This window comes from Ipomoea triloba, chromosome 1, assembly GCF_003576645.1.
Source record: "Ipomoea triloba cultivar NCNSP0323 chromosome 1, ASM357664v1".
Classification (NCBI taxonomy): domain Eukaryota; kingdom Viridiplantae; phylum Streptophyta; class Magnoliopsida; order Solanales; family Convolvulaceae; genus Ipomoea; species Ipomoea triloba.
The window spans coordinates 1,916,699-1,941,167 of record NC_044916.1 but is presented as its reverse complement, the minus strand read 5'-3'; the positions used below and the strand labels follow the sequence as shown (position 1 = coordinate 1,941,167).

At 35.3% G+C, this 24,469-nt stretch overlaps 6 protein-coding genes across 8 annotated transcripts in view; 4 read left to right on the top strand and 2 right to left on the bottom strand.

Annotated features, from left to right (window-relative positions):
* Window positions 1–24,469, bottom strand: part of LOC116027221 (sterol 3-beta-glucosyltransferase UGT80B1) — a 713,221-nt gene that overhangs the window by 446,798 nt on the left and 241,954 nt on the right. The window lies entirely within an intron of this gene.
* On the top strand, window positions 1,448–6,070 carry LOC116027169 (YTH domain-containing protein ECT1). Its single transcript, XM_031268625.1, has 9 exons — window positions 1,448–1,608; window positions 2,374–2,429; window positions 2,818–2,879; window positions 3,042–3,198; window positions 3,661–4,088; window positions 4,237–4,725; window positions 4,874–5,086; window positions 5,185–5,355; window positions 5,641–6,070. The coding sequence occupies exons 2-9, from the start codon at window positions 2,402–2,404 to the stop codon at window positions 5,752–5,754; spliced, it is 1,662 nt and encodes a 553-aa protein (XP_031124485.1). The 5' UTR covers window positions 1,448–1,608; window positions 2,374–2,401; the 3' UTR covers window positions 5,755–6,070.
* On the top strand, window positions 7,437–10,898 carry LOC116027413 (tRNA pseudouridine synthase A). Of its 2 annotated transcripts, none has more exons than XM_031269039.1 (11): window positions 7,437–7,750; window positions 7,948–8,004; window positions 8,185–8,262; window positions 8,599–8,652; window positions 8,747–8,829; window positions 9,235–9,334; window positions 9,422–9,484; window positions 9,808–10,083; window positions 10,181–10,241; window positions 10,337–10,482; window positions 10,679–10,898. In XM_031269039.1, exons 1-10 carry the CDS (start codon window positions 7,481–7,483, stop codon window positions 10,459–10,461), a joined length of 1,167 nt encoding a protein of 388 aa, XP_031124899.1. In that variant the 5' UTR covers window positions 7,437–7,480; the 3' UTR covers window positions 10,462–10,482; window positions 10,679–10,898. The 2 variants fall into 2 exon arrangements, with proteins under 2 accessions (XP_031124899.1, XP_031124890.1); XM_031269030.1 differs by having other exon boundaries at window positions 10,668–10,898.
* LOC116027633 (protein DMP3) lies at window positions 12,285–13,374 on the top strand. The gene has a single exon (XM_031269341.1). The coding sequence runs from the start codon at window positions 12,577–12,579 to the stop codon at window positions 13,234–13,236; it is 660 nt and encodes a 219-aa protein (XP_031125201.1). The 5' UTR covers window positions 12,285–12,576; the 3' UTR covers window positions 13,237–13,374.
* Window positions 13,993–17,423, bottom strand: LOC116027261 (zinc finger CCCH domain-containing protein 49-like). The gene is made up of 5 exons (XM_031268781.1): window positions 17,207–17,423; window positions 16,960–17,072; window positions 15,888–16,157; window positions 15,274–15,497; window positions 13,993–15,052 (listed from the first exon to the last, which is right to left on the bottom strand). Exons 2-5 carry the CDS (start codon window positions 17,062–17,064, stop codon window positions 14,185–14,187), a joined length of 1,467 nt encoding a protein of 488 aa, XP_031124641.1. The 5' UTR covers window positions 17,065–17,072; window positions 17,207–17,423; the 3' UTR covers window positions 13,993–14,184.
* Window positions 19,565–22,249, top strand: LOC116027822 (protein TIFY 3-like). Its single transcript, XM_031269584.1, has 4 exons — window positions 19,565–19,928; window positions 20,712–20,820; window positions 21,043–21,100; window positions 21,854–22,249. Exons 1-4 carry the CDS (start codon window positions 19,770–19,772, stop codon window positions 21,900–21,902), a joined length of 375 nt encoding a protein of 124 aa, XP_031125444.1. The 5' UTR covers window positions 19,565–19,769; the 3' UTR covers window positions 21,903–22,249.

Genomic DNA, 24,469 nt, shown 5'->3' with positions numbered 1-24,469 from the left:
CTGAGGACATTGTTCAACATCATGGTCATACATGCTACATTGAAAACAGATTCAATGAAGTCCTTCATATACATCTCCCCTAATATTTCTTCGGATCATGAACTTAGCTAAAAGAGGTTAGTGATGTCAACCTCCACACATATATGACAATTTTTGCTATTGAGACCAAGCCAATAGATGTACCGATTTTTATTGGGCGTTCGACCTTCATGAGGATGCTGTGATCGTAATACTCAATCGACAAGCAGGGAAATCTAACTCATACTATACGATCACTCTCTCAGTTGTATCCGTGAGAGGATCAAACTTTAGAACCCATTATTTAACAATTAAATTGTGATCAAGCACCATCCAAGGTCTTCCATATTTGGCAAAGTCGTAATCTTCCACATATGCAAACTTAACGAGGAAATATCTATTTTCAATGGTAACCAACTCCATCATAGCCTTGGGTGCCATAATGCTATTAGCCATTTGAGGAGATAAGTATATCTGACATTCCCCTAAACACCTTGATTATTAATGTTGCCTCCATTTGGTTTGCAATCTCACTTTTTCTTCCTTCGTGAGGACAATCCTCGGGTAGCCACCATCCATATTCTCGTCATATTCTTCATCTTCACCATCAGACACCAAATCAATTTCCTATGGTTTCTGCGATAGGGACCTGTCTCGTTAGCCACCACATTTTTGAAAGATAGTTTAGTTGGCCATTATTGCCTCCGTTGATAGTAGTACACAGAGCTTCCTTCTTCACCAAATTATCAAACATCAGTGAATTTGTCAATGTTTTCGATTTCTTTGTGCTTCAAGGAGGCCGTGTTCCTTGATATTCCTTTTAGTAGAGAGAGTTATCTCAGGCATGACTGTAGGGGTGAGTGTCGACGTGTCGTTTCGGTTACGGATAACCGATGCCTTTAATTAAATAATTGGGGTTGGGAGTTGGGCACTTAAGCATTTGAAATTTCAAAAATCAAATCAGCAGTATTTGGTGACCGAATTTTATAAAAGCTCATAATCGAATAATATATATATTTTAATGTTGTAACCGATAACCAAAATTTTTGGTCAATTCCGTAATCGATTTCATCGATTTTTGAATAATTTTGCTCACTCCTAAACATGAGTTCTTTGTGTCACTAATAACAAACACTTACATTGTAACAGAGTCAATAGTAATTAAAAAAAAATAAAAAATTCTCCACACTTCTCTTATTTATTTCCTCATACCCTTTTGTAATTCTTAAAAGAATTTAAAATTTCGTTAAAATTTTTTCCCCGCTTCACTTCGCATTCCGCATCGACGCCCAAGAACATAGTTCACCGAATTAAGAAATAAATCTCAGCCGTTGGATCAGTCACAAGGGTTTTTACTCGCTGCCCATGCTATAGCGTGTACCTCTCTACTCCTCACGCCTCCCCCATTTTATAGTCTTCCCTGCTCAACCTGATTTCTCCCTCTTTTCCTCTTGGTCTTTCACCCCGCTTCAAATCTCCGCAGGAAAACCGCTTTTAGCTCTAAAGCGGTTTTCCGAAGCTCCGTTTAGATCCAAGCCGCCGGGTTCCTCCTTACCTGGTTGCTGTTTTCTTAAACCTTTTTTCTTAAAGGTCAGTTTATTTTTTTAGTCTGTTTGTTGCTCTTGTTCATGCCCTTTGCTTAGCTTTTGCTTGGGTTTGGGTAGAAAAACGGTTTTAGCTCTTCAGGGAGAAGGAGATCTGGATCGTTGGTTTTGGGTTTCCCGTGTAAAGATATCTACACGTATTTCTACATGCTTTTTATGCTTCTGTTTCTGGGTAACAAGGTTTATGGATTAGGAATGCATACTTGGGTGATTTAAAGAAATATTTTGCGTTTTGAACTTATTTCCCAGCTTTTGGTAAAATGAACTCTTCGTCTTTTTTAGCTTTGTGTGGAAATTATGTAGTTATAGAGATTTTTGGTTATTAACTAGCTGTGTGTGTGTGTGTGTGTTATTTGATTGTTTTAAAGATGTTTGGTTATTGTTGTTCAACATGAGTGGTGGAATTGCTTTTACCAAGTTTGATTTGCAGCTGAGAAAGATTCACCATATACAAATATAGAATGTTTTCTAATGGAAAAAACCCATGTTTTTCTGCTGGTTGCATTACGTCACTGTGGTGCTGTGAAGCACTATCTGATTCTGGCTTATTGTAACCAGAAAAGAAAAGCTCCTTTTTGTTAGCATAATGGTATTTCCAATTTGAAAAATATGCCCAATTCATCTTGTGATTTGTTGTATGATAGTGGAAGTATCTTCCTATTTTTGGTTATTTTATTCGTTATGATATGTTTGCAACTCATGATAGACAGTTTAAACTTTGTTATCTTTTGTTGACTGGGTCCTAATTCAGGTTGAACACTGGGTTGCGAAGGTTGATCATGGCTGGAGAGAAGATAGTGGAGAAATGTATCCTTCCGATATGTTCTTTGAGTTTGTTTGGCATCGTATGTTTGGTTTGAAGTGTATAGTCTTCAGCTCTACACAAAAATGTTATGTTCTTGTGATCTGCTCGTCTAAGCATTTCTTCATTTGAAGAGAGATTGGAATGTTATTAATTTCAACCCCATTCATGCCGAGCTTGTGATAATCTGTTCTCTGTTAAATATGTGCTGTAATTGGTGAATCCCTGCATGTTTGATGTTTGATATTTCTATGTATTCGCGTTTAATTGCATAGTTACAATTGCTAAGTTTCAGAATCATTTCCAAATTGCCTTAGTAGTGAATAGTGACTTCTTTTTGTTTGAGATAAGATGACACTGTGTTATGGTGAAACTACTTAACTATTTTTAAAGCCGAAGCTGTCACTGCTGGATTGAAGTCTGATTCATCTACAAAATTGATCAACAAAGATATGGTATACTTTGTACATATTCGTTCTATACTTTGATATGCTAAATTTAACGCATTCTTCTACCTCTATGAGATTTTGTGTTTTTTCTTTTTTTATTGGGATTTTCGTCTCCTTTTTGGTAGTTTTAATGTGCTTCAATGGGTTTTAATCCATTTTTTTCTTCAGGGCACTGTTAAAGATGGAAAAGCATCTGATTCAATATCTCCCATTCCTTCAATGGTTGGTACTGAGACCGGTGTCAAGGGTGGTGCTGATCAAGGAGCAGTTCCTGAACAAGGTTCATACTATTCGATGGCTAGCTGTTGTGATTATTACTACCCAGGTTAGATCTTGTATTGGTTTTGGTTATTCCTTTGCACCTTCAGGTTTAACAAGGCACATATTTTGGAAGAACATTAGTCACATTCACTTTTGCAAAAACCGGCCGCCTAGTGCCTAACTTGGCCGAGTTGGCTGCCGAACTCTGTCGAGTTGACTCACCCAACTTGGCAGAGTTAGTCGAGTTAATTCGGGGGATCGGCCTTTTTAGTTTTTTTTTTTTTTTTTTATAAAAATTATATTTATATATATTTAAATTTATTTATTATATAAATAAGAAAAGTAATATATATCACATACACCCACACACATGCACTATTTTTTTGTTTTTATAGGTCGCCGCCTAGGCGTTAGTCTACTGCCCGACTAGCGCCTACTGCAACCATGGTCACATATATGTGTTGATTTAGTTTATACAGGTAATGAGTTAAATAACTAATCCCGGTTTGGCTTGCTGTTTTCACAGGTTATAATGGGAATTATAACAATGGTCAGAGTATGCCATCGGATAATGGATATTACCTCTACTATTTGCCTGGTTATGCTCCGTATACTACTGGATTTATTGGTTCTGACGGGAAGCAACAACCCTACACGACATCGGGATACCTTCAGCAGCCTGTATCGTATGGTTCGGATGGCTTGCCTTGTTATTCATGGTGTTATACAAATGGTGATCTAACATATGGCACAGCTTCTAAATCTCGGAATTTTAAATCTATGGCTGGCTCAAATGGCTCAGTGAAGTCCAATGGTTTCAACTCTTCAAAGACAAACAGCGGTCTATCAAACAAAAATTCATCTTTGCCATTGAATCACAAAACTCAGCAGTTTGAATCATCAAACTTTTCGAAGTCCTCCCCACAAACTCAGCCGCTCAAACAATCAAATAGGGTAATGCCATTTCTCAATTATACATAATTAGATTCTGCTATTGCATTTCATTGACTTGGCAATTAGCAGTTGGAATATCTTGTCAGCTCTGCTGTTGGTCTTTTTCTTTCCCCATTCCGATAAAATTGATGTTCTTTTGTTTTTGCAGTTTGATTCAGGCTTTCAGCCCGGATGCCTTATGAAGTTCCCGCCATATAACAATCAAAACCAAGGACTTTATACTCACTATGGCTCAGTTAACTATCAAACAAACGGTAGAGGCTGGAACGGAAATTACAAATTCAAATCGAGAGAAAATTTTAACAGAAATGGAGCAGTTGAAGCCTCGACTGAGCTAACTTGTGGCCCAAGGGCGAGTGGTAAATGCAGCTCCTCAAAACCGTCAAGTGAGGATGATCAACTTAGAATGTCCACCCTAAGGAATAAGTATAACAAGGAAGATTTTAGTACTGAGTATGATTCTGCAAAGTTCTATGTTATCAAGTCATACAGCGAAGATGACATTCACAAGTCTGTCAAATATGATGTTTGGTCAAGCACTCCAAACGGCAACAAAAAATTGGAGAATGCTTTTGGTGATGCTGAAGGAAAAGCAAGTGAGGCAGGCACAGAATGCCCAGTATTCCTCTTCTTTTCTGTAAGTTGGTTTTCCTCTTCTTACATAGACTGTGCAACCCCCCCCCCCCAAACAAACCTACCCCCGAAAATTGCTCTTTTTAACTTCAATGTTGGTTTAGAACTCATCATTGTATCCTCAAAGTATCTATTTGTGTTATGAATTTCAGGTAAATGGGAGTGGACAATTTTTGGGTGTAGCAGAGATGACAGGGCAGGTGGATTTTAACCAGAAAAAGGACTTTTGGCAACTCGATAAGTGGAGTGGGTTCTTCCCAGTGAAGTGGCACATAGTTAAAGATGTCCCGAACACACAGTTGAGGCACATTATCCTTGAAAACAATGACAACAAGCCTGTAACTTACAGCCGAGACACTCAAGAGGTAGTGCATTTAATTGTTGTATTGCCATTCTCCTCCCCGATGTTATTCCTCTCAAATTATATGCATTAATTGAACTGATTGGCTTGATTCAATTTCAGGTTGGATTGAAGGAAGGCTTGGAAATGCTTAACATCTTCAAGTCTTACTCCGAGAAGTCCTCACTGTTGGACGACTTTGACTTCTATGAGGATAGAGAGAATTTGATTAAGGCCAGCAGGAGTTTTAAGACAGGATCTGAAGCAGGTGTATTCCAGAATCGGGACCCTCATGTAAGCCTTCATTTTCTTCCTCTTCCCCTTTTACAAGCAAAGTGTATTTATACGTAATCATCTTCAAACATTAAACGAAAAAAACGATGCACATTTACATAGATAACGGCATTCTTGAATGTTTTGTATTTTACTATGTCACTAAGGTGAATAAGTTTAATCCCCGAGATCAACTCACATTTAACTGGCTGACAGCCAAAAAGAAATTAGTTTAACCTTGTGGCAGTTCAGCAGCATAAGAAGGGGTATGTTTCACTATGTAATGTTATTTTTTCTCTGGTGCAGAAGCAATTCAATGAAGGGGAAAAGGAAAACGAAGAAAAATCTGTGGAAACCGGTATTACTGATTCTGCTTCCTCTCTCATTGGTCTCACTGAAAACCTTTCTGTAAACGCCTAATGAATCAACCGGAGAATGTGGTGGCTTGAAGGGGGACTCAAGTTGGGGTGAACTGCACCATTTCTTGTATTCTTGTTCAGTTTTATGAATTACCATGTTTCTGTTTTGTTGTTATTTTACCAGTTTAGCCATGTTTCTGGGTTGATGTTCCTTTCCAACCCTTTAAGAAGAAAGAAATGCAATTTAGTTAATGTTGTTGTCTGGTTTGCTATCAAGTTTTTGATCTTCTCCTTTTTGTTAATTTGATAGCCATGTTTTCTCCATTTGTGCCTGCAAATCTATAATGAAGGCCAAGACATGCCTTTTCTTCCTTCAATGCTATTCTTGTTTCTCTTCTAATTGCTCATATAATATACTCCCTAATTAAGAAATGCTTTGGATAATTAAACTGGCAATTCATTTGAAATAAGTTACTCTTTCTGTTTTATTTTATTTGTCATATTTATTATTTATTTGTTAAATTAATTTTTTTATTAGTTTTTACTTATTTTTAAATTTTACTTTTTGTGTTTAATAGGATGGTAGTTTTTAAATATATATATTTTGTATTTTAATACTAAAAATAATATTATAAAAAATTGAATTAAAAATAATTTTAGTCAAACTTTGTTAACTGAATTAGACACATAAAATAATACGAAAGATATAATATTTTTTGGGTAAAGTGTCATCTAGCACCATGAATTATATCTAATTATTCATGCTGCACCCTGAACTTTCATATTGTATATATCAAACCGCAAATCAAAATAAAAAATTCACTTAGAACTTTTAGCAGGTTTCCAGGTCTTCCTGCTGACACAAGTGATGTGACATTTTTTTTAACCTTATGTTGTCATGTAAGCATTTACATATTAAAAATAATTTTTTTTTAAAAACAAAAAATACAAACAAAAAAAATTAGCATTTCTATAAATTTGGAAAATTAAAAAAATACTAAACAATAAATTGGCCAAAAAATATAAATTCTGAAAAAAAATTTGAAACATTGGAATTGCAAAATTGAAAAGTATACATTATAAAAATAAAGACAATAAAATTCTGGTTATTTTAATATAATAATTTTTTTTTAATTTTAAATATGTAAACGCTTACATGGACAACATAAGGTTAAGAGAAATGTCACATCAGACGCCATGTCAGCAAGAAGACCTGGAAACCTGCTAAAAGTTCTATGTGAATTTTTTATTTTGGTTTGCGGCTCGATATATATACTATATGAAAGTTCAGGGTGCGGTTCTATGTGAATTTTTTATTTTGGTTTGCGGCTCGATATATATACTATATGAAAGTTCAGGGTGCGGCATGAATAATTGGATATAATTCATGGTGCTAGATGACACTTTAGCCTATTTTTTTTTTTTAAAAAGCAATAACAAGGTGGAGGGTGTTTTATTAAGCAAATATTTGGTGATCTATAGATTTACATCACTAATAATTTATGATATGAATAATATATGTCACCTTTTAATTCAAGAAAGAAATATGTCACCTTTTTAAAATTAAAAGATACTCCATAATATTACTAATAATTAATGAATACTCCGTAATATTTATAATTGACTTGAATGTATAAATTACCATTTTTCTTTATAAGTGATTTAAAAAATTATATGTTGAAAAATAAAATACGGAGTATAAAAAAATTTGAACAAATCTTAAACCCTACAAAGCACCGGGAAACACTTGAAACTAGCGGGAGTGGCAGAAATCGCCGGCGGCGCCAATGACGGGCGAAACATCGGAGACTTCGAAACACTCGCTTGATCAATCAACTGAATCTCCACAACGGCCTTCGAAAATAGTCAAACTCAACCACGACATTGCCGGCAACGGCGTCGAAGAGGAAGAGCAGTGTGCCGCGAATCTCAGTGAGAAGCAGATGAATTCGAACCCTAGACTTCAAAGATACTTGGTAGCAGTCGAGTACATCGGAACTCGCTTCGCCGGAGCTCAGCAACAGTCCAATTGCAGAACCGTCGTCGGTGTTCTGGAGGTAATTTTATCATTTCTCAGAGTTTGAGCCTTCTTTATTGCAATTTTGAGCCTTTTTCCCCCTCAAAGTTTAGGGAAACGTTAGGAAAAGATAAAATGATGAATTAAAAAATATATGCTGTAGTCTACAGAGACTATATTTTTGCAAAAGGATATTGAACCTGTGGTGGTTCTGACTGCATTTCATGTTTGATGCAGGAAGCTTTTAAAAGATTTATTGGACAGCCTGTATCAATATTTTGCTCAAGCCGAACTGTAAGTTTTTCTTTTATTTTCTGCTCAACAAAAACATATCCATGCAAAATGGTATCAAATTATCCTTTATCAAGGCGGCTAGGATCACAAGGCCCGGTATTGGCTGCGGGTGCTTTATCAAATTTCACGGTATTGCAAAATCTGCTCTTTAATTATCATTCTTTCTACAATTGGTTGTAGGATGCAGGAGTGCATGCATTGTCAAATGTTTGCCATGTAGATGTAGAAAGGATAAGCAAACGAAAACCTGGTGAAGTGGTATGCTATTTCGATTCGATAACAATGACTTTACTCTTTCTTTCTTCTTTTCATTCATTATCAAGGTCTCTGCACTTTTAAATAGTATCGCAAGGCATTCACAAAACTTGGTTTTATTTTGATTAATATCATAAAGTTTTCCCTGTCTTGAGATTGTATCTTGCTTGATCCACTATGTGTTCACATATAACTCATGTTTAGCAACTGAATAATAGCCTTTTAGCTCTTGATTCTGGACTTTATTTACTTACTGCAACACATATAGAGTTAGTAGTTATAGATGTGTGGTTAATGTGTGCAGGTTTTCTTAATGTGCACAATCTTATTTGCATGCAGTTACCACCCCATGAACCTGAAGTAGTTAAAAGAGCTGTGAACCATTTTTTGCAGGTACATCTTGTTTATCTGAGAACTCTTTTTATAGTATGACTAGCTGCTTCCTATCTTTCAGTTTTCATTGATTGAGATCTTAATCCTGTTGCAGAAAAATGAGGGCGATGTAACGGTCATTGATGTTCGCCGTGTTGCAGCTGATTTTCATTCTAGATATAAAGCTCAAGAAAGGACGTATGTATCAATAAACTTTAACTTGTTGATATCATCATGCTTAGTGCATAGTGCCTGCCTGCATTTTATGCCTGAAACTTCTGTTATATGTACTGCAGCTCCTACATATTAGTCAATCCCTGTATATTTTCTCATGTATTGGTTAATGTCATTCAAAGGTTACACATGGTGTGTTGTCTTGTTTTAGCTTCAGATTGTCTGATTAGTTTCCAAAGAATTGCTGCTGAAATGCTGTATTTTTATCCTGAACGATGGTTTTTCTTAGGCATTACTCTTCATTCTCAGTTTTCCACTTTTCCTTTGATTTTCCAGTGATAAATGACTTTTGGGTTGTCTTTTATCAGACTTATGGTGCACGTTCATTACCATAAAAGTTTTGGTGAATTATTGAGAATGTTCTTTTAGGTACTTTTATTGCATATTATCTGGACCAGAGCCTTTGTCAGCCTTTAATAAAGACCGGGCTTGGCATGTGCCTGAGGAACTAGATCTTCTCTCTATGCAGGTTGATTAAAAGGTTTAAAAATATAGTTTGATATTGTGTAGGCTCTCTCATTGTTTTGATGCTATTTTCTTGTCTGATTTTGTCTAGCAAGCATGCAGGATTCTTGTTGGACATCATGATTTCAGTTCTTTTAGAGCTGCTGCATGTCAGGTTAATACTATTATAAAATATTTTTCTGATTTTATTTTGATTCTATAATTTTCAAATTTTCAGATAATTTATTGCATTATCCATTGGTTTGTACTTAATTCTATATAACCTCTCTGATTTCATTGTTATATTTTTTGGTTAATCTGATGGGACGAGGATTATATCTTATTCATTTATACTGTGTCTTTTGCCATGTCTTATCCTCTGATAGTCTGATTTCCCTTTTCATCTTTCAAAGAATGCCTTTTTAAAAAAAAAAAATAAAAAAATTTCCTTAAGATAATTTCTTAGAATTTTAGCTACCATTTCTTCTTAATTAACAGGCAAAATCACCCATCAGAACTTTGGATGAATTAAATGTTACTGAGGTTGTATCAACTCCATATTTTCCGTCAATTTTGGAGAGGCAACCAAGTGATGCTGTGATGGAGAGCCTCTCCGAGACATTGAATTCAAAAGCCAGTTTTCCTTGTTCTGTGATTCCCAATCAAGTGAAGCTGGGAGGTTCAGATCATGAAGCTAGGCATGAATTTGGCATTAGAAGAAGGCACCGTTGCTTAGTGGTCACTGCAAGGGCACGCTCTTTTCTTTACCATCAGGTTGGTCTTATGTTTTAATACTATAATGATCAAATTCGTTATTTAGCTTAGATACTTGATGACTTGATGCATAACTTGAGAGATATAATCTCGACAGGTTAGGCTACTCGTTGGAGTTCTTAAAGCAGTCGGGACTGGTGATCTTACTGTTCCTGATGGTGAGGATAAAACTTTCGAGCCTTTATGTTATAGCTGAGGTAATTTATCTTTTACATTTACATTTACATTGATTGTATTTGATGCATCATTTCAGTTAAGCGCATCCTCGATGCAAAGACTATAACTGCTGCAAGCCCAATGGCCCCCGCCTGTGGCCTGTACCTCGGACATGTGAAATACGATCTGCCTCCAGAAACTGGATCAGAAGAAAGAACATGAAACCATTACTGTTGCACCATGGTATTATTCCCTTGCTTCCATTAAACAAGAAGAAATGATAACATATTTTACTTTTTAATAACTAATCTAGTTTTATTGTTATAATTGCTCTTCGTTTCAAGCTCTTTTAAAACAATTTCCAGCACTTTATCACCATTGCATCCACAATTACACAAATTAACAGCAAAACCTAAATGAGAATGTAGCATATATGCAGGGTAGCCAGTGCATCAACATAGAAACAACAGCAGAAATGGGGAGCTTATGTGGCAATTCTTGAAATAATTTTCTTTGTTCTTCTTGAAGCCATGTAAGCAGTCAAATTGCAAGAGTTGCAATTTATGTATCAAACTTGCAATTGTAGTATTCTTTGTCTTTTGCCATGAGAATTTGTATTTTTGCTTTTATAAATAATAAAAATAAAAATTATATTATTATATTATTATATTTTGAAAGTTGAATTGAAATTATAGGGGTGGAAACAAATAGTTGTGAATTACAAATATGATATGGTAATAGATTTACTTTTGAAAATAAGAAAATTGTAGGGATAAAATAGTCTTATCTCAAGAAATCAAAAATTACAATTCAATTATTATTATTATTATTATTGACAAAATGGAAAAAAATGTGGCATTTCTGTATTTAATATTTAATAAAGTGTATTTGAAAATGTTTGATAATGTGAGTGCACTACTGCATTTAAAAAAAATAAAACATCAGTCATTAACTAGACTTGAGAGGATGAGATTAGTTTTCAGTCCTTTCACTGGGTTATTAGTTCTGATCTCATCATGATTCTATATATATTAAAGATGAAGTTTTTTCACATGTTGGCCAACACGGCAAACCCTAAGAAACATAAAATCTTGACATGGACTTCAAAGTTTTGCCTCATATCCTTCAACACTTATACGAAGTGTTTATGGTCAAATTAATATTTCGTTATTCCCTTATGCATCATTTCTAAGCAGCTTCATTGTTTTGTCAGCCTAGCTACCTTACACTACTAGACAACCTATCCGATATATATACACTCATACACACACGCATGGTTGAAAAAGTATTATTGATATTATGTCATATATAACACGTTTCTTTATTATTAATTAATATTTGTTTATTAACTAATCTGAAGAAAAACAAAGTTACTTGTAATTTTTATTTATTTATTTTTACATAATACATCCAAGACCTTTATTAGGTGCACTTTTCGTCCTTCTAACCTTACAATTATATTAGACTGATCCCTGCAAATCTCTCATATTCTAAAAAATAAGTCCACCTTCACATCATCCAATTTGCAAATCATTTACTATTCACATTACATCCTGTAAATACAATCTATTTTTATTCAAATTTGCAAAAGATGAAAATTTGTAAATCATGTACACTAAAAAAAATGATGTGGCATACTGGCATTTGCCACATCATATTGCCAATCCCATATTGGAAGGGATGGGAGCAACCTTAGCACTTAGCAGTTTCTTTTCAAAATATTGAATTCCTAATCTCAAGTGTTCATTACGTCTCGGCCTGACAGAGCATTGAGAAGATGTAAATACTGGTAATTCAGTTGAATACAGAGATTAGATCTTTGTTTACTGCGTACATCTAAATACAGAGGCTAGATCTTTGTTTACTGCGTACAAGGAGCCTACTCACTGCATTGATAAGACTCGATCATTGATCTTTCTTCTCAAACTTGACCCCAACTCAGCTGAAATTATATTAGTAGTTTCCTTATCAATTGTTATTAATGGGCTACCTGAAAAGGAATAATATGATATTTAAATACTTAGAGAGAGCAGATGAGGGTGGACCTTGACATGCAAGAAAGTATTTCATTATTTCCTATTCTTCTACGTCAAATGCACCTAACACCTCTTCGCTGGTTCGATTGCTTTAACGCAAGTTCGTAACTCTATCCTCCCACCCCCACTTTGACAAAGTCTTCTTCTTCTCCCCACCATTATAATAACAACCCATCTTCAAGTCCATCCTTCATATTCATGTCACCAAGTTACACAATCCCCATAATCTTCACTTGAACCGCTTCAAAGATACACTGTTGTAGAGTTTTTGTCTCTCACTTTGCTATTCAACAAGAATATAATGTCTCAGAATCTTAGATCAAGAACAGCCACATCTACATCCGCCGCTCCGACGGTGGATGAGCGTGAGGTTTCGCCGCCGTCCCCGGCGGCGACGACTTCGCCGTCGTTGTCGCAGCGTGCCTTGGAGAGCACGGCACACCTAGCCAATCTCCTTCCAACTGGCACGCTCCTAGCCTTCCAGCTACTAACCCCAATCTTCACCAACAACGGCTCATGCGACGCGGCCACGCGCCCCATGACGCTCGTCCTCCTCTCAATCCTCGCCCTCTCCTGCTTCCTCGCGTGCTTCACCGACAGCGTCCGCGCGCGTGACGGCCAAGTCTACTACGGCTTCGCCACGCGCCGGGGCCTGTGGCTCTTCGACTCCCAGGCGGCGGCGGCCTCCGGGATCTCCGGCGGCGCCGATCTAGTGAAGTTCAGGGCGGGATCCATCGACTACGTGCACGCAGTTCTCTCCGTGCTCGTTTTCGTGGCGATCGCCTTGAAAGACAAGAATGTGGTGAGTTGTTTGTATCCGAGGCCGAATCATGAAACGCAGGAGGTTTTGGATGTGGTTCCGATTGGGATTGGTTTGCTGTGTAGTCTCATGTTTTTGGTCTTCCCCACACGGAGACATGGCATTGGCTTCCCTGTTACTTCTGGGAAATCGGACTTGTAATTTTAGGGTACTTATCAACACGTACTGTAGATGATTCATTACATTCATTGTATCTAACTATCTGTTGCTTGTATATGTCGAATAATGTCCAAATTTAGTAAGTTATTTGAGTTTGGTTTCGCAAATGTTCAAATTTAACTCTGTTTATTGAGTCAAATTAATTTTTGAGGAACCCCATTGCCAATAATCCATCTTTTTATATATTGGCATATGGCTATTAGATGATAGTTGTTAGCTGACAACATTAGCTTATTGTAGAAAGGTATTGTGATAACTTAGTGTTTTTTTTTTTCTTGAATTTTAACATTTGAAGTTACAAAAAACTACTTAACCGAACACTTATATTGATAATTATTTTATCAAACAGAGCCGTTATTTTAAAATAACCAATTATATATACATATACACACACATACATACATGTAAATTACCTTAATAAATGTATAACATTGAGTATTGTTATGATATATTGATCAAATAGTTCAAACTTGAGTTAAACCAAACTCAAAATATTGTTGATAAAGCTCGAGTTTTAATTTTATGAATCGTGTCCGAATTTTAAACTGACAACTTGCCTACTTGGATTTAGTTTAGCTCGTTTGCACTTGAACTTCAATAGCTTTAACTATCCAAGAACGGCTCAAATCAATTACACCCTAGTTTCCATATTCTAATAACACTATTCTAGCTGCTTTGAATGGAGAAAGATTGACACATTGACACCTTACTCTTAAAATAATTGCTGTGGCAGTAATCTGTATGAAACAAGCCCCAACTTTATCTGAGATTAAGAAAATTATAAGGTAACAATCTGAAGTGACTTAAAAAGAGTCTATTCATTTAATTGCATGGAAAAACATAGAAATATTTTAACTTTTGGCAGCTAGCAATGGTTTTAAGCTTTCTGCTGCAGATATTTGTCCCAAACATGTGACCACACCAATGAAACTATGATTGCTGTCCAGGATCTTGTTGTCCAGGTCCTTGCTGAGCTGGTCCGGTGTGTGGCTGAGGTTGAGGTTGATGTCCTGTTGGGTTGCCACCGGGAGGCGGTGGAGGGATCATAGGTTGATAGGGTGGTGGAGGAAACTGCTGATAAGGTGGTGGAGGGGGAGGGATGTAGCCATAGGGGGGCGGAATGGGTGGATAATAGGGCCTGTAAAATTGACCTTGAGGTTGTTGTGGGGCGGGTGGATAACCGAAATGTTGTCCTTGTGGTTGCTGGTCAGAAGCACTTCTATTTTCGCCTGATCCTGAAGCTCCTGCACTTGAACTCCCATCTTGGGAAGAAACAAGGGCTCCCATTCTTTGAGGATCCATTGAAGGATAAAACGCTCTCTCGGGCTGAGGCATATGCGGAATGTTGAAGTAAGGCATGTATGGAGGTTGATCCTGGTTATCGGGCTGGTTCTGTTGCTGTGATATGACGGCCCTCGGCAGCAACCCACCATGAGCCACCGCCGCCTGCTGCCTCAACTCATCGGTCATCTCAGATTCAGGCTTTGGTGCCTGTGGTCTTCCCCACAGTAATTTCAGCCGCAGGCCCTTTATTACAAGCTTGTTCGCAAGTTCCTCAGCTGCCCTCTCAGCACCTTCCCTTGTTGTATATGTTACAAAAGCACATCCACGCTGCAACACCATTTTTACAGACTCAATTTCACCATGTGCATAAAACTGATCCCTCAGGTCCTGCTCGGTGATTCTTGCATCAACTCCACCAACATAAAGGGTTTTGATGCTCTCATCGTTTGGAGGCTCCAGAGAAGGCATTTCACCTGCCTTGTTGAGTAGCTTCAACGCCACTGGATCATTTACTCTGCAATCATTTTTATATAAAATGTGATTCAGATTTCAAGCAGCCAACTGAGTCAATAATAGAGTACATAAATTAGAGGACGTTTGCAAGTACATAAATATTCACAGAATAAACAAGAAAAGCAAAGATGACCAACAAATTAACTTTATAGCATCGTGACTATAGTGGAGAGAAAGAAAAAGATGAAATACTTGTGCAAATTAAGAAACTGTTCCACATACCCATAGTAACGATCTTTAATATTTTGCTGTGACAACTCCCCTGTTTCAGGCATTTCATGCCTATAAGGACACTCAAGGCCTCTAGTACATTGACCCCGGACATAGAAACTGCAAACATGGGCCCGATTTCTCTTGTAGTATGGAGTCGTTCTTTGAAGCTTCAAAATAGTATCATTTGCACGGACCTTTCCATATGATGATTCATAATCTATCCCAGCTCTTGCCTGCAGAAAACATAACTTAATTCTACAGTGTTGAGGAAAAGCCAAGCACATAGCACCTATGGAAGCTATGTTTTGAATAAATGTTAAGAATTTATCAGCCTTGGATTTTCAAATCTTCAAATTTCACAACCAAAGCATTAAGAAGACAAAACATATGGAGTGATTATCAAATTAGTTTCAAAGTGTTCAAAATAAGTCAATCATCTCAAACAAAAAGTTCTATCCAAATTCTATCCTTTCAAGATAAGAAAACAGTTTGAAACAAAAGGCTGCTTGAAATTTTAAGATGCAAGCATAGAGTAACTTTAATCACGCTTCATAGTTCACCAAGCAGTTCTTTTAGTGATAATTTAAGCAATAATTTTAGCTTCCTGATAGATATAGACATACCCTGCGGTCATGCTCCTCAGCAAAATATTCTCTATTCACATCACTCTTCGGAATGGCATCATTGGAGTTGATACTAAGTGCGGTGTCTCGGACCTGAACAGGTAACCCATATTCAAGATCAAGAAGACAAACTTGACAAACGTTCTTCAACTTGCAGCAGGTCTGACAGATCTCAGTTTTCTTGTATCTCGCATCCCGACCAGGCCTCCACCTGAAAACAGTGAAGGGCCTCGTACAAATCTTGCATTCCTTGTCGTAATCAGCTTTACTCTGCACAACATCAATTCAATAAATAATAATTTCAAGTAGGTATATTTACAACACAAGTGAGATTTTTATCACAGAAGCTACAAGCAATTGGAAACATGGAATACATCTAGTCTACCACAAATCTCATAAAACATATCATTAATTCATTATATGTGCAAGGGACAATGTAAGGACTAAGGAAGAAGAACTTTACACAAGATTGACCATCAAAATAGACACTAAGAAATGGTGTGCACCAAAACTAGCAGGTAGAATCAGCAACTCAGTAAAGCCAAAATTCTAAACCAACAAAGAAAAAAGAAAGAGTGTGTTTGGTTCATGGGTTTACACACAAGGAATGAGAATGAGAATCAAAATCATAGTTAGTGTTTGGTTTACAACTTTTTAAAACACAACTATGTCATTTGATTACCCCTTCAATTAAAAATCTCATTCCCTAAGTAAAAACGGGTATCATTCCATTTTATTGGTAATATGATTTTTAAGTTTGGATCAGTGCTTTTAGATTTTTGTTTTTATTTTTTGTTCATATTGGTGCTTTGGACGTCATTAGGATCAATTGTCATGATTTTTTATTTTTGTATTTTAAAAACTTTTATTCCAAAGTCATACAAAATCAAATATCAATATTGGTAATCATTCTAATTCCACCCTGCTATCGTACATGCAAAATACTTTTACCAAAACTCATTAACATTACAAGTATTTAACTCATTAACATTACAAGTATTTGATTCTCATTCTGATTCCGATTCTCTAGTGCAAACCAAACACACTCAAAGTTCTCACTTGGAAAACTTACCATCCGAACGTAAGGACTGTCGCCGAGACACGACTCGCAGATGATCGGAAAGTCCGACCGTTCCCATCCATCAGCTTCGGCGTCTCTCAATAGCCTATGCGCCATTGATTAACCTAAAAAAGTACAAAAACGGAGATTATTTTCAGCCATTCTCTAAGCACAGCAAATTCGAATTAATGCTTTCTTCGCAGCAATATATTATCCACAAATGCTAATAAGAAGCTATTGAATTGAAAATTGAGACTACCTGGTGAAAGTTTATACAGAGCGAATATGAATTGAAGCTTGTTACAATGAGCCGATGAAGTTTAGGCTGTAGAAAGCGGCGGCGAAAGCTTGACGGGGCGGCAGAGATTCCAGCGAAGAAGGATTGGGGCAAGGAAGCAGCGTGAACGATACCTTTCTTAGGGCGCGATAAGGGAGAAAAATAATTTGGGAAATTTTCACTTGGACCCCAGATCTATGAGATGTTAAACTAGGCCCAATATTTAACTCATGTTTCTCGTTTTATGGTTTGACCCCTAAATATTCAAAAATTACACCGTCCTATCCTATATCATCAAAAATAAGGAGAAATAGTTAAATTGGTTCCCAAAGTCAATGGGATAGTGTAATCAGGTCGCTTAAATAAACAATGCTTCATTAAGATACCTTAAATTTGTAAAATTGTTCAATTGAGTCCAAATCAACATGTTTAGCATGTTAATTATTCTAAGCTTGACACGTACAGAGTATCATTTTTACATTATTTATTTATTTTGTTTATTAAAAAACTTATTTATTTATTTATTAAACAAAAAAAAAAGGTACAACCACCGGCTGTCTGGCAAGCTATGGTCGCCGCCCTCGTTCAAGATATCTGGAAGACGGCCATGATCGTCAATCTGTGATAGTCGTGGCTTTCGCGAAGATAACCACGACTGTCCGTGAAGGAGGCAGCTAGTAGTTGTACTCTTTTTTTTTTTTTTTTAATTTAAATTTAATAAATAAATAAATAAGTTTTTTTTTAAAAAACAACAATTAACTTTTTTTTTTTGTAACTTAGGAAACCTAATTGCATTATCTGATTGACTTTGAAGGCCAATTTGACCATTTTTCTCCAAAATAACTTTTTTTAACGGGTCGTGAGTTTTATTCTTGCCGACCCCTCTTGATTGAATTGGTCGCACATTGACTTTTTAGGTGTTATACATCTCTTTTTTGATTTACAAGCTATTACATATAAGTGAAGTTTATTTAATGTACATCATCGGTTTGCACCAAAAAAAAAAAAGTACATCATTGATAAGTGGATGGGGTTCCACATTGCAATGTATTGGGCGGGTAACTTAGGCCTAATGAAACCATTTTTTGTGACTTGGGTAAAATAATCAAAACCTAATGAAGTTATTTTTGAGTCAAATAATCCCAATCCAGCGATATTATCAAAGTGTCTATATAGTACTTAAGAAGCGTATAATTCGATTGGCTATTGCCTAATTAGATCTTTCTATATGTACATTGTATTCATCGTTCCAAAAACAACATTTTTTTGGGGGTCATTAAGGTAACTGGTAACCACTAGGTGAGAATGTGCACGACATAAACTCATACTCTTACAACCGTATGTATTAGCCTACAAACTACGCATGGCATGAGAGGTAAACACCACTAGGGAGATTTCGTGCGACAACCCAACTAAAAAATGCGTTAACAAGAATCGAGTTCATAATCTGTAGATATGAAAATTATGCTTCAGCTACTTAACCACCTATTTTGAGACAATAAAAACATATTATCTTCATTACTATCATGGTTGTCAACACAATTATATTATTCTCTTATTTCTATATTTAGGTTGTGTTTGAAAAGCACGAAAATGACTTCTGGAAAATATTTTCTGAAAAATGAGTCATTTTCCAGAAAATAGGTCCATTTCCCGTGTTTGGATGTAGTTTGGAAAACTATGTTTGTGTGTTTGGTTCATTTTATGGAAATTGGGTAGAATTGTATAATTATATATTTTTATTATTTTATTTAAAATTTTAAAATATTTATATTAATACTAAAACTAATATTTTAATTACAAAAAAAAAAAAACCACCCCCGGTTTCCGGCGGAACCAGAGCACTGGTTTCTCGCTGGAAACCATATTACTTTCGTTTCCGGCGGAAACCATGTGGTTTTCGCCGGAAAAGTGGACTTGCGTAAAAAACTTTCGGCTTGCGTAAGAGAATTGAACGGCGAAAAATGAGCTTGTTTTCCCCAGTCAACGGAAATCATTTTCCGTTAACTGGGTTTTCCAGTGGTTGCCAAACAGCCCAAGCCCGGAAAAATGATTTCCGAAAATCATTTTCCGGGCTTCCAAACACACCCTTAGTCTCAATTCTTTGAATTGATAGCATTACTTCTATTTTAATTAATTCCATTGATCACAAGCAACGTACGATATTAAATTATAAAAAAATGTTAACATTAAGATTCAGAAATATCATATTACTATATCCATATATGCCACAAGAAATCAAAACTTGCCATATAATAATTTATCCTATTAATTAAAAACATATATACTTATATAGCATCAATAGATTAGATTAATTACTTTTCTAAGTAGTTGGATCTGACGAGGTAAACACGGCCCATGTAAGAACCGGCTTTCAGCTTCGAAATCATCGGAGATCGATAGATGCCTGCCGCCGGCGTTATCTAATAACACTTTTAATTTCTCCACTTCACAGCCGTTAATTACTTCCAAGCTAAATAAACCTCTTCCCACAGGTTTTGATCGATCTATCGGAAGTATTCGTCGGAGAAATTATAATCTGAGCATGTCCCCGCCGGCCGGCAAGAAAATGACTGCAGGTTTCAGGCTGCCTTCCATGCCGGAGCGAGCACTGAGTTCATCGCCGGAAACAGCCGCCGCAACGCAGCTTACAATCTTTTATGGTGGCAGCGTACATGTTTATGACAATGTTACTGCTGATAAGGTGAGTGTTTGGTGGTTATAACTTTTGTCGTAGTGATATACGTTTTATCGGGATAGTGTGATTTTTGGCATAGTAGTAAACGTTTCAGCGGGATAGTGTAATTTTTGGTATATTGATAAACATTTCATCTGGATAGTGTGACTTTTGGCGTAGTGATAAACGTTTCATCGGGATAGTGCGACTTTTGATGTAGTGATAAACGTTTCATAAGGATAGTGTGACTTTTAGCATAATGATAAACGTTTCATCGGGTAGTGTGACTTTTGACATAGTGATAAACGTTTCATCGGGATAGTGCTACTTTTGATGTAGTGATAAACGTTTCATAAGGATAGTGTGACTTTTGGCATAGTGATAAATGTTTCATCGGGATAGTGTGACTTTTGGCATAGTGATAAACGTTTCATCATAATAGTATGACTTTTGGCGTAATGATAAACGTTTCATCGGGACAGTGTGACTTTTGACATAGTGATAAACGTTTCATCAGGATAGTGTGACTTTTGACATAGTGATAAACGATTCATTAGGATAGTGTGACTTTTGGCATAGTGATAAACGTTTCATCAGAATAGTGTGACTTTTGGCGTAGTAATAAACGTTTCATCGGGACAGTGTGACTTCTGGCGTAGTGATAAACGTTTCATCGGGATATATAGTGTGATTTTTGGTATAGTGATAAATGTTTCATCATGATAGTGAGATTTTTGGCATAGTGATAAACGTTTCATCTGGATAGTGTGTCTGTGTCGTGGGTTAACCTTATTTTTGTCGATCTGACAGGCGCAGGCGATAATGTTGTTAGCAGGGGAGAGTTGTTTGTCGGCGGCAGAAGTGGCAAAACATCCTCGGCGGTGTGGACCGGAGCAGTACGCCGGAAAATTTCCAACAGGTTGTGTTATTTCAGTTTTAATTAGATAATAAGTAACAATTTTAATCCAGTTGGTTAGGGTCAATTGACCTTCTTAATTTAAAACGGGAACGAATTATTAATTGATTTACATTCTTGTGATCTTTTGCTATTCAGAGTTTGTTCATTTTGGTTTCCTTGATTCAACTGTCATTTTGATGGATGGATAAATTGATTGTTTTGTGAATCCATTATTGCATGCAGAGTTACCAATTGTAAGAAGGAACTCGTTGAGGCAATTTCTGGAGAAAAGAAAGAATAGGTGAGTATATTATTCATCTATATATATAACCTGGCTTCACTGCTGAAAAATTCGTAATTTAATTCTGATTATTTTGATCATTAGAATTGATTCATACCGAACTAAACGAGCCTAGGGGTAAGAAAATGTAGTTGGTTATGATAGGAGTCTAAATGAGCTGAGCCAAGCTTGAGCCTGGCAATTTTTGAGCTGTTTGAGCTCGAGCTCGAGTTCAACCTTGAATTCGAATTTTAATTTTATAAATCTTAAACTTTTAGTATTTCAAATTTTAAATTTATAAATTTTAATATATAGAGCTCGAGATCAACATTGAATTCGAATTTTAATTTTATAAATCTTAAACTTTTAGTATTTCAAATTTTAAATTTATTAATTTTAATATATATATATATATATATATATGGCTCGCGAGCGGCTCGTTGAGCCACGAGCCTAAAACATTAGAGCTCGAGCTCGGCTCGATTGTTAAACGAGCCACTCGATCTCGAATTTGATCGAGTTCAAACCGATCTTTGACCGAGTTCAACTCATTTACATCCCTAGGTTATGCCGTTCTTTCTATTTTGTGATTACGAATGGTAAAAATAGGGTTGACATTTTTTAAATTTCCGTCCACTATTAAGAAAAGAGAACAAAATTTGATGATTTTATAGGGGTGAAGTTGGACATTGATTTAGGATCTTTGTTCTAATTAATGTAGGATTAATCTTAAACTACCAAGTACTAAGTAGTTATACCATTTTGTGGGTGCAGGAAGATAAACAATGGCCTTCATGCAATTTCTTCCACGGAAAGTCATTAGCAATCATGAACCAAAATATATTGATTGCAAGCTTGTCTTTCTTTAACTCGAAGAACTACTAGCAGCACACACCGAGGCTACTATTGTTCGAGAAACATAAAATTTCAAGAGTGAAAAAAATACTCACCGTGGATTATATATGTAGGATATCCACGTATTTAATAAAAAACAAAAAGGAAAAGGAAAATTCATTTTAAAAAAATGATAAATGCCACATCAGCTGGGAACTGGGAACTGGGAAGTAACTAGAAAATTAGGCGAATTGCATTTTTTGTTTGCTCGTTTGATATTGTAATTATGCACGTTTTTTGTTCAATAGCATAATTGCACAAACTTGACAAATTCAATGGTGTATTCGGTTTATTATTATTATTATTATTATTATTATTATTATTATTATTAGGAGAAATTAGCATTTTAGTCCCTTAATTATTTTTCAATTGTCAATGTAGTACATTGTTTTTAATTTCAACCAGTTTGATCATCAAATTGTTTAAAATTTCGTCAATTAAACTTTTTCAGAGATCAAATTGATGAAATTTTAAACAATTCGATGATCAAATTAGTTGAAATTGAAAATAGGGATTACATTGGCAGTTGAGAAACAATTGAGGGGCCAAAATGATGATTAATTATTATTATTATTATTATTATTATTATTATTGGAGTATTTTCTTTCCATGGTCTCCAAGTTACTAATGGAATATTTTCAAAAAAAGAATTACTAATGGAATTGGGCTGCTCCAAGTTATTAAGGCCCATTCCAAACCCATAAGTGGTCTTGATTGTTGATGGGCCTGAAGTTTATTAATAGGCCCACTGGGCTAGTCTGATCTAACAATGGTCCAGGCTGTTCCCAAATTCCCATAGCCCAATAACAACCGGGGACAAACATGAAGATCCGATTCAGGGGTAAAATGGCCTAAAAAACCAAACACGGGTGTGTATGCGTTTTCATTTTTACTGTATTATTACATATTTATTTTGACTTGTAATACATTAAAAATGAAATTGTATTAAAATGTAATGAACATACTAAAATTAAATATATAGTACATTAAAAATGAAGATGTATCAAGATTTACCTTACAATGACGACTCGAAGTGCATGATATAATTTGATGGTTTTTGGTCCTACCCCTACCTGAATAACTGACATCGTGGACAAAACAAAAATTTACTTATTTACTACATCTTCCACAAGCCTCAGTGGTAAAGAGTCTTCAAGTTTGTAATTTAATAAATTTACTAATTAATCAAATACAAAAAATCAACCATGTTATCACATAAGGAGATAAATATTATAAAAATATAAGGAGATTGTAACATCACTCTTTATATTTACTTACTGCTCATTAATGGTTCGATCCTATTATACATTAAAGAGCAATACTATATATCATCTCTACAAAAGTCACTTTTCATCAATCACCACTTGTCATCAATTACATATATTGTTTATTATCAAACACCTTGAAATAAGTCATTAATTAAAGAAATAAGTCACAAATTGATTATGCTCTTATTTGTCTTCTAACATCAATGTATAGTAGTAATAACATGTGATTCATTGATATTGTATCATTTGTATGAGATTCCTTATGCAATCAAACTACTACCAAACCATTTTGGAAAAAAAAAATCTCAAAAATGTCTAGTGGGTGATATTACATTCCCATTATGATTTCACATTATAATATTCACATATGTAATTGATTGTTTTTGTGTTTGATTAATAAGTAGACTTTGTTTTTAAATTAAGATAAGATTATCAAATTTATTTTACCGTAGTCAATGAATAAAAGGAGTTTTATTATCACGTAGTAAGAGATGATTATTAGGAGATATGAGAAACAGAAAAAAAAATCATATTATTCTAATGTTTATGAAAGCGTGCATTAAGTAAATTGCACTCGAAAGAATGAAAAAAATCAAATTCATGACTATTCAGACACAAAAATCATGCTTCATCCACTCGACTGTTTTATCTTTTTTGAATTGAAACTAAGTTCTTTTTTATTAAATATTTGTTGGTATGGACAATATAATAAATTATCAGCATATAAAATATAATATAATTGATTGCTAAACATGGCCTATATTTTAAGTCTTGTCTAACTTTTTTTATATTGATTTAATTTTGATTCTTACACCATTGTATGGAAAATGTTTAGGTATTATTTTCAAAATGGTTTGGTAGTAGTTTGATTGCATAAGGAATTGAATTTAAGTACTCAAAAGGAATCTCATACAATATCAATGAATCACATGTTATTACTACTATATACATTGATGTTAGAAGACAAATAAGAGCTAGCATAATCAATTTGTGACTTATTTCTTAATTAATGACTTATTTCAAGGTGTTTGATAATAAGTAATATATGTAATTGATGATATCACGTATTATAAATGCATGTGTTAATGATACACAGTATAAACAATTATATCATATATACTTAATTGTATCCAACACCATTAGTATTTATGCTGATTAACATGCATGTAAAAAAATTATTGAGACAATCAACTAGTAAACAAACTACTAATATATAATTTGAAAGGTT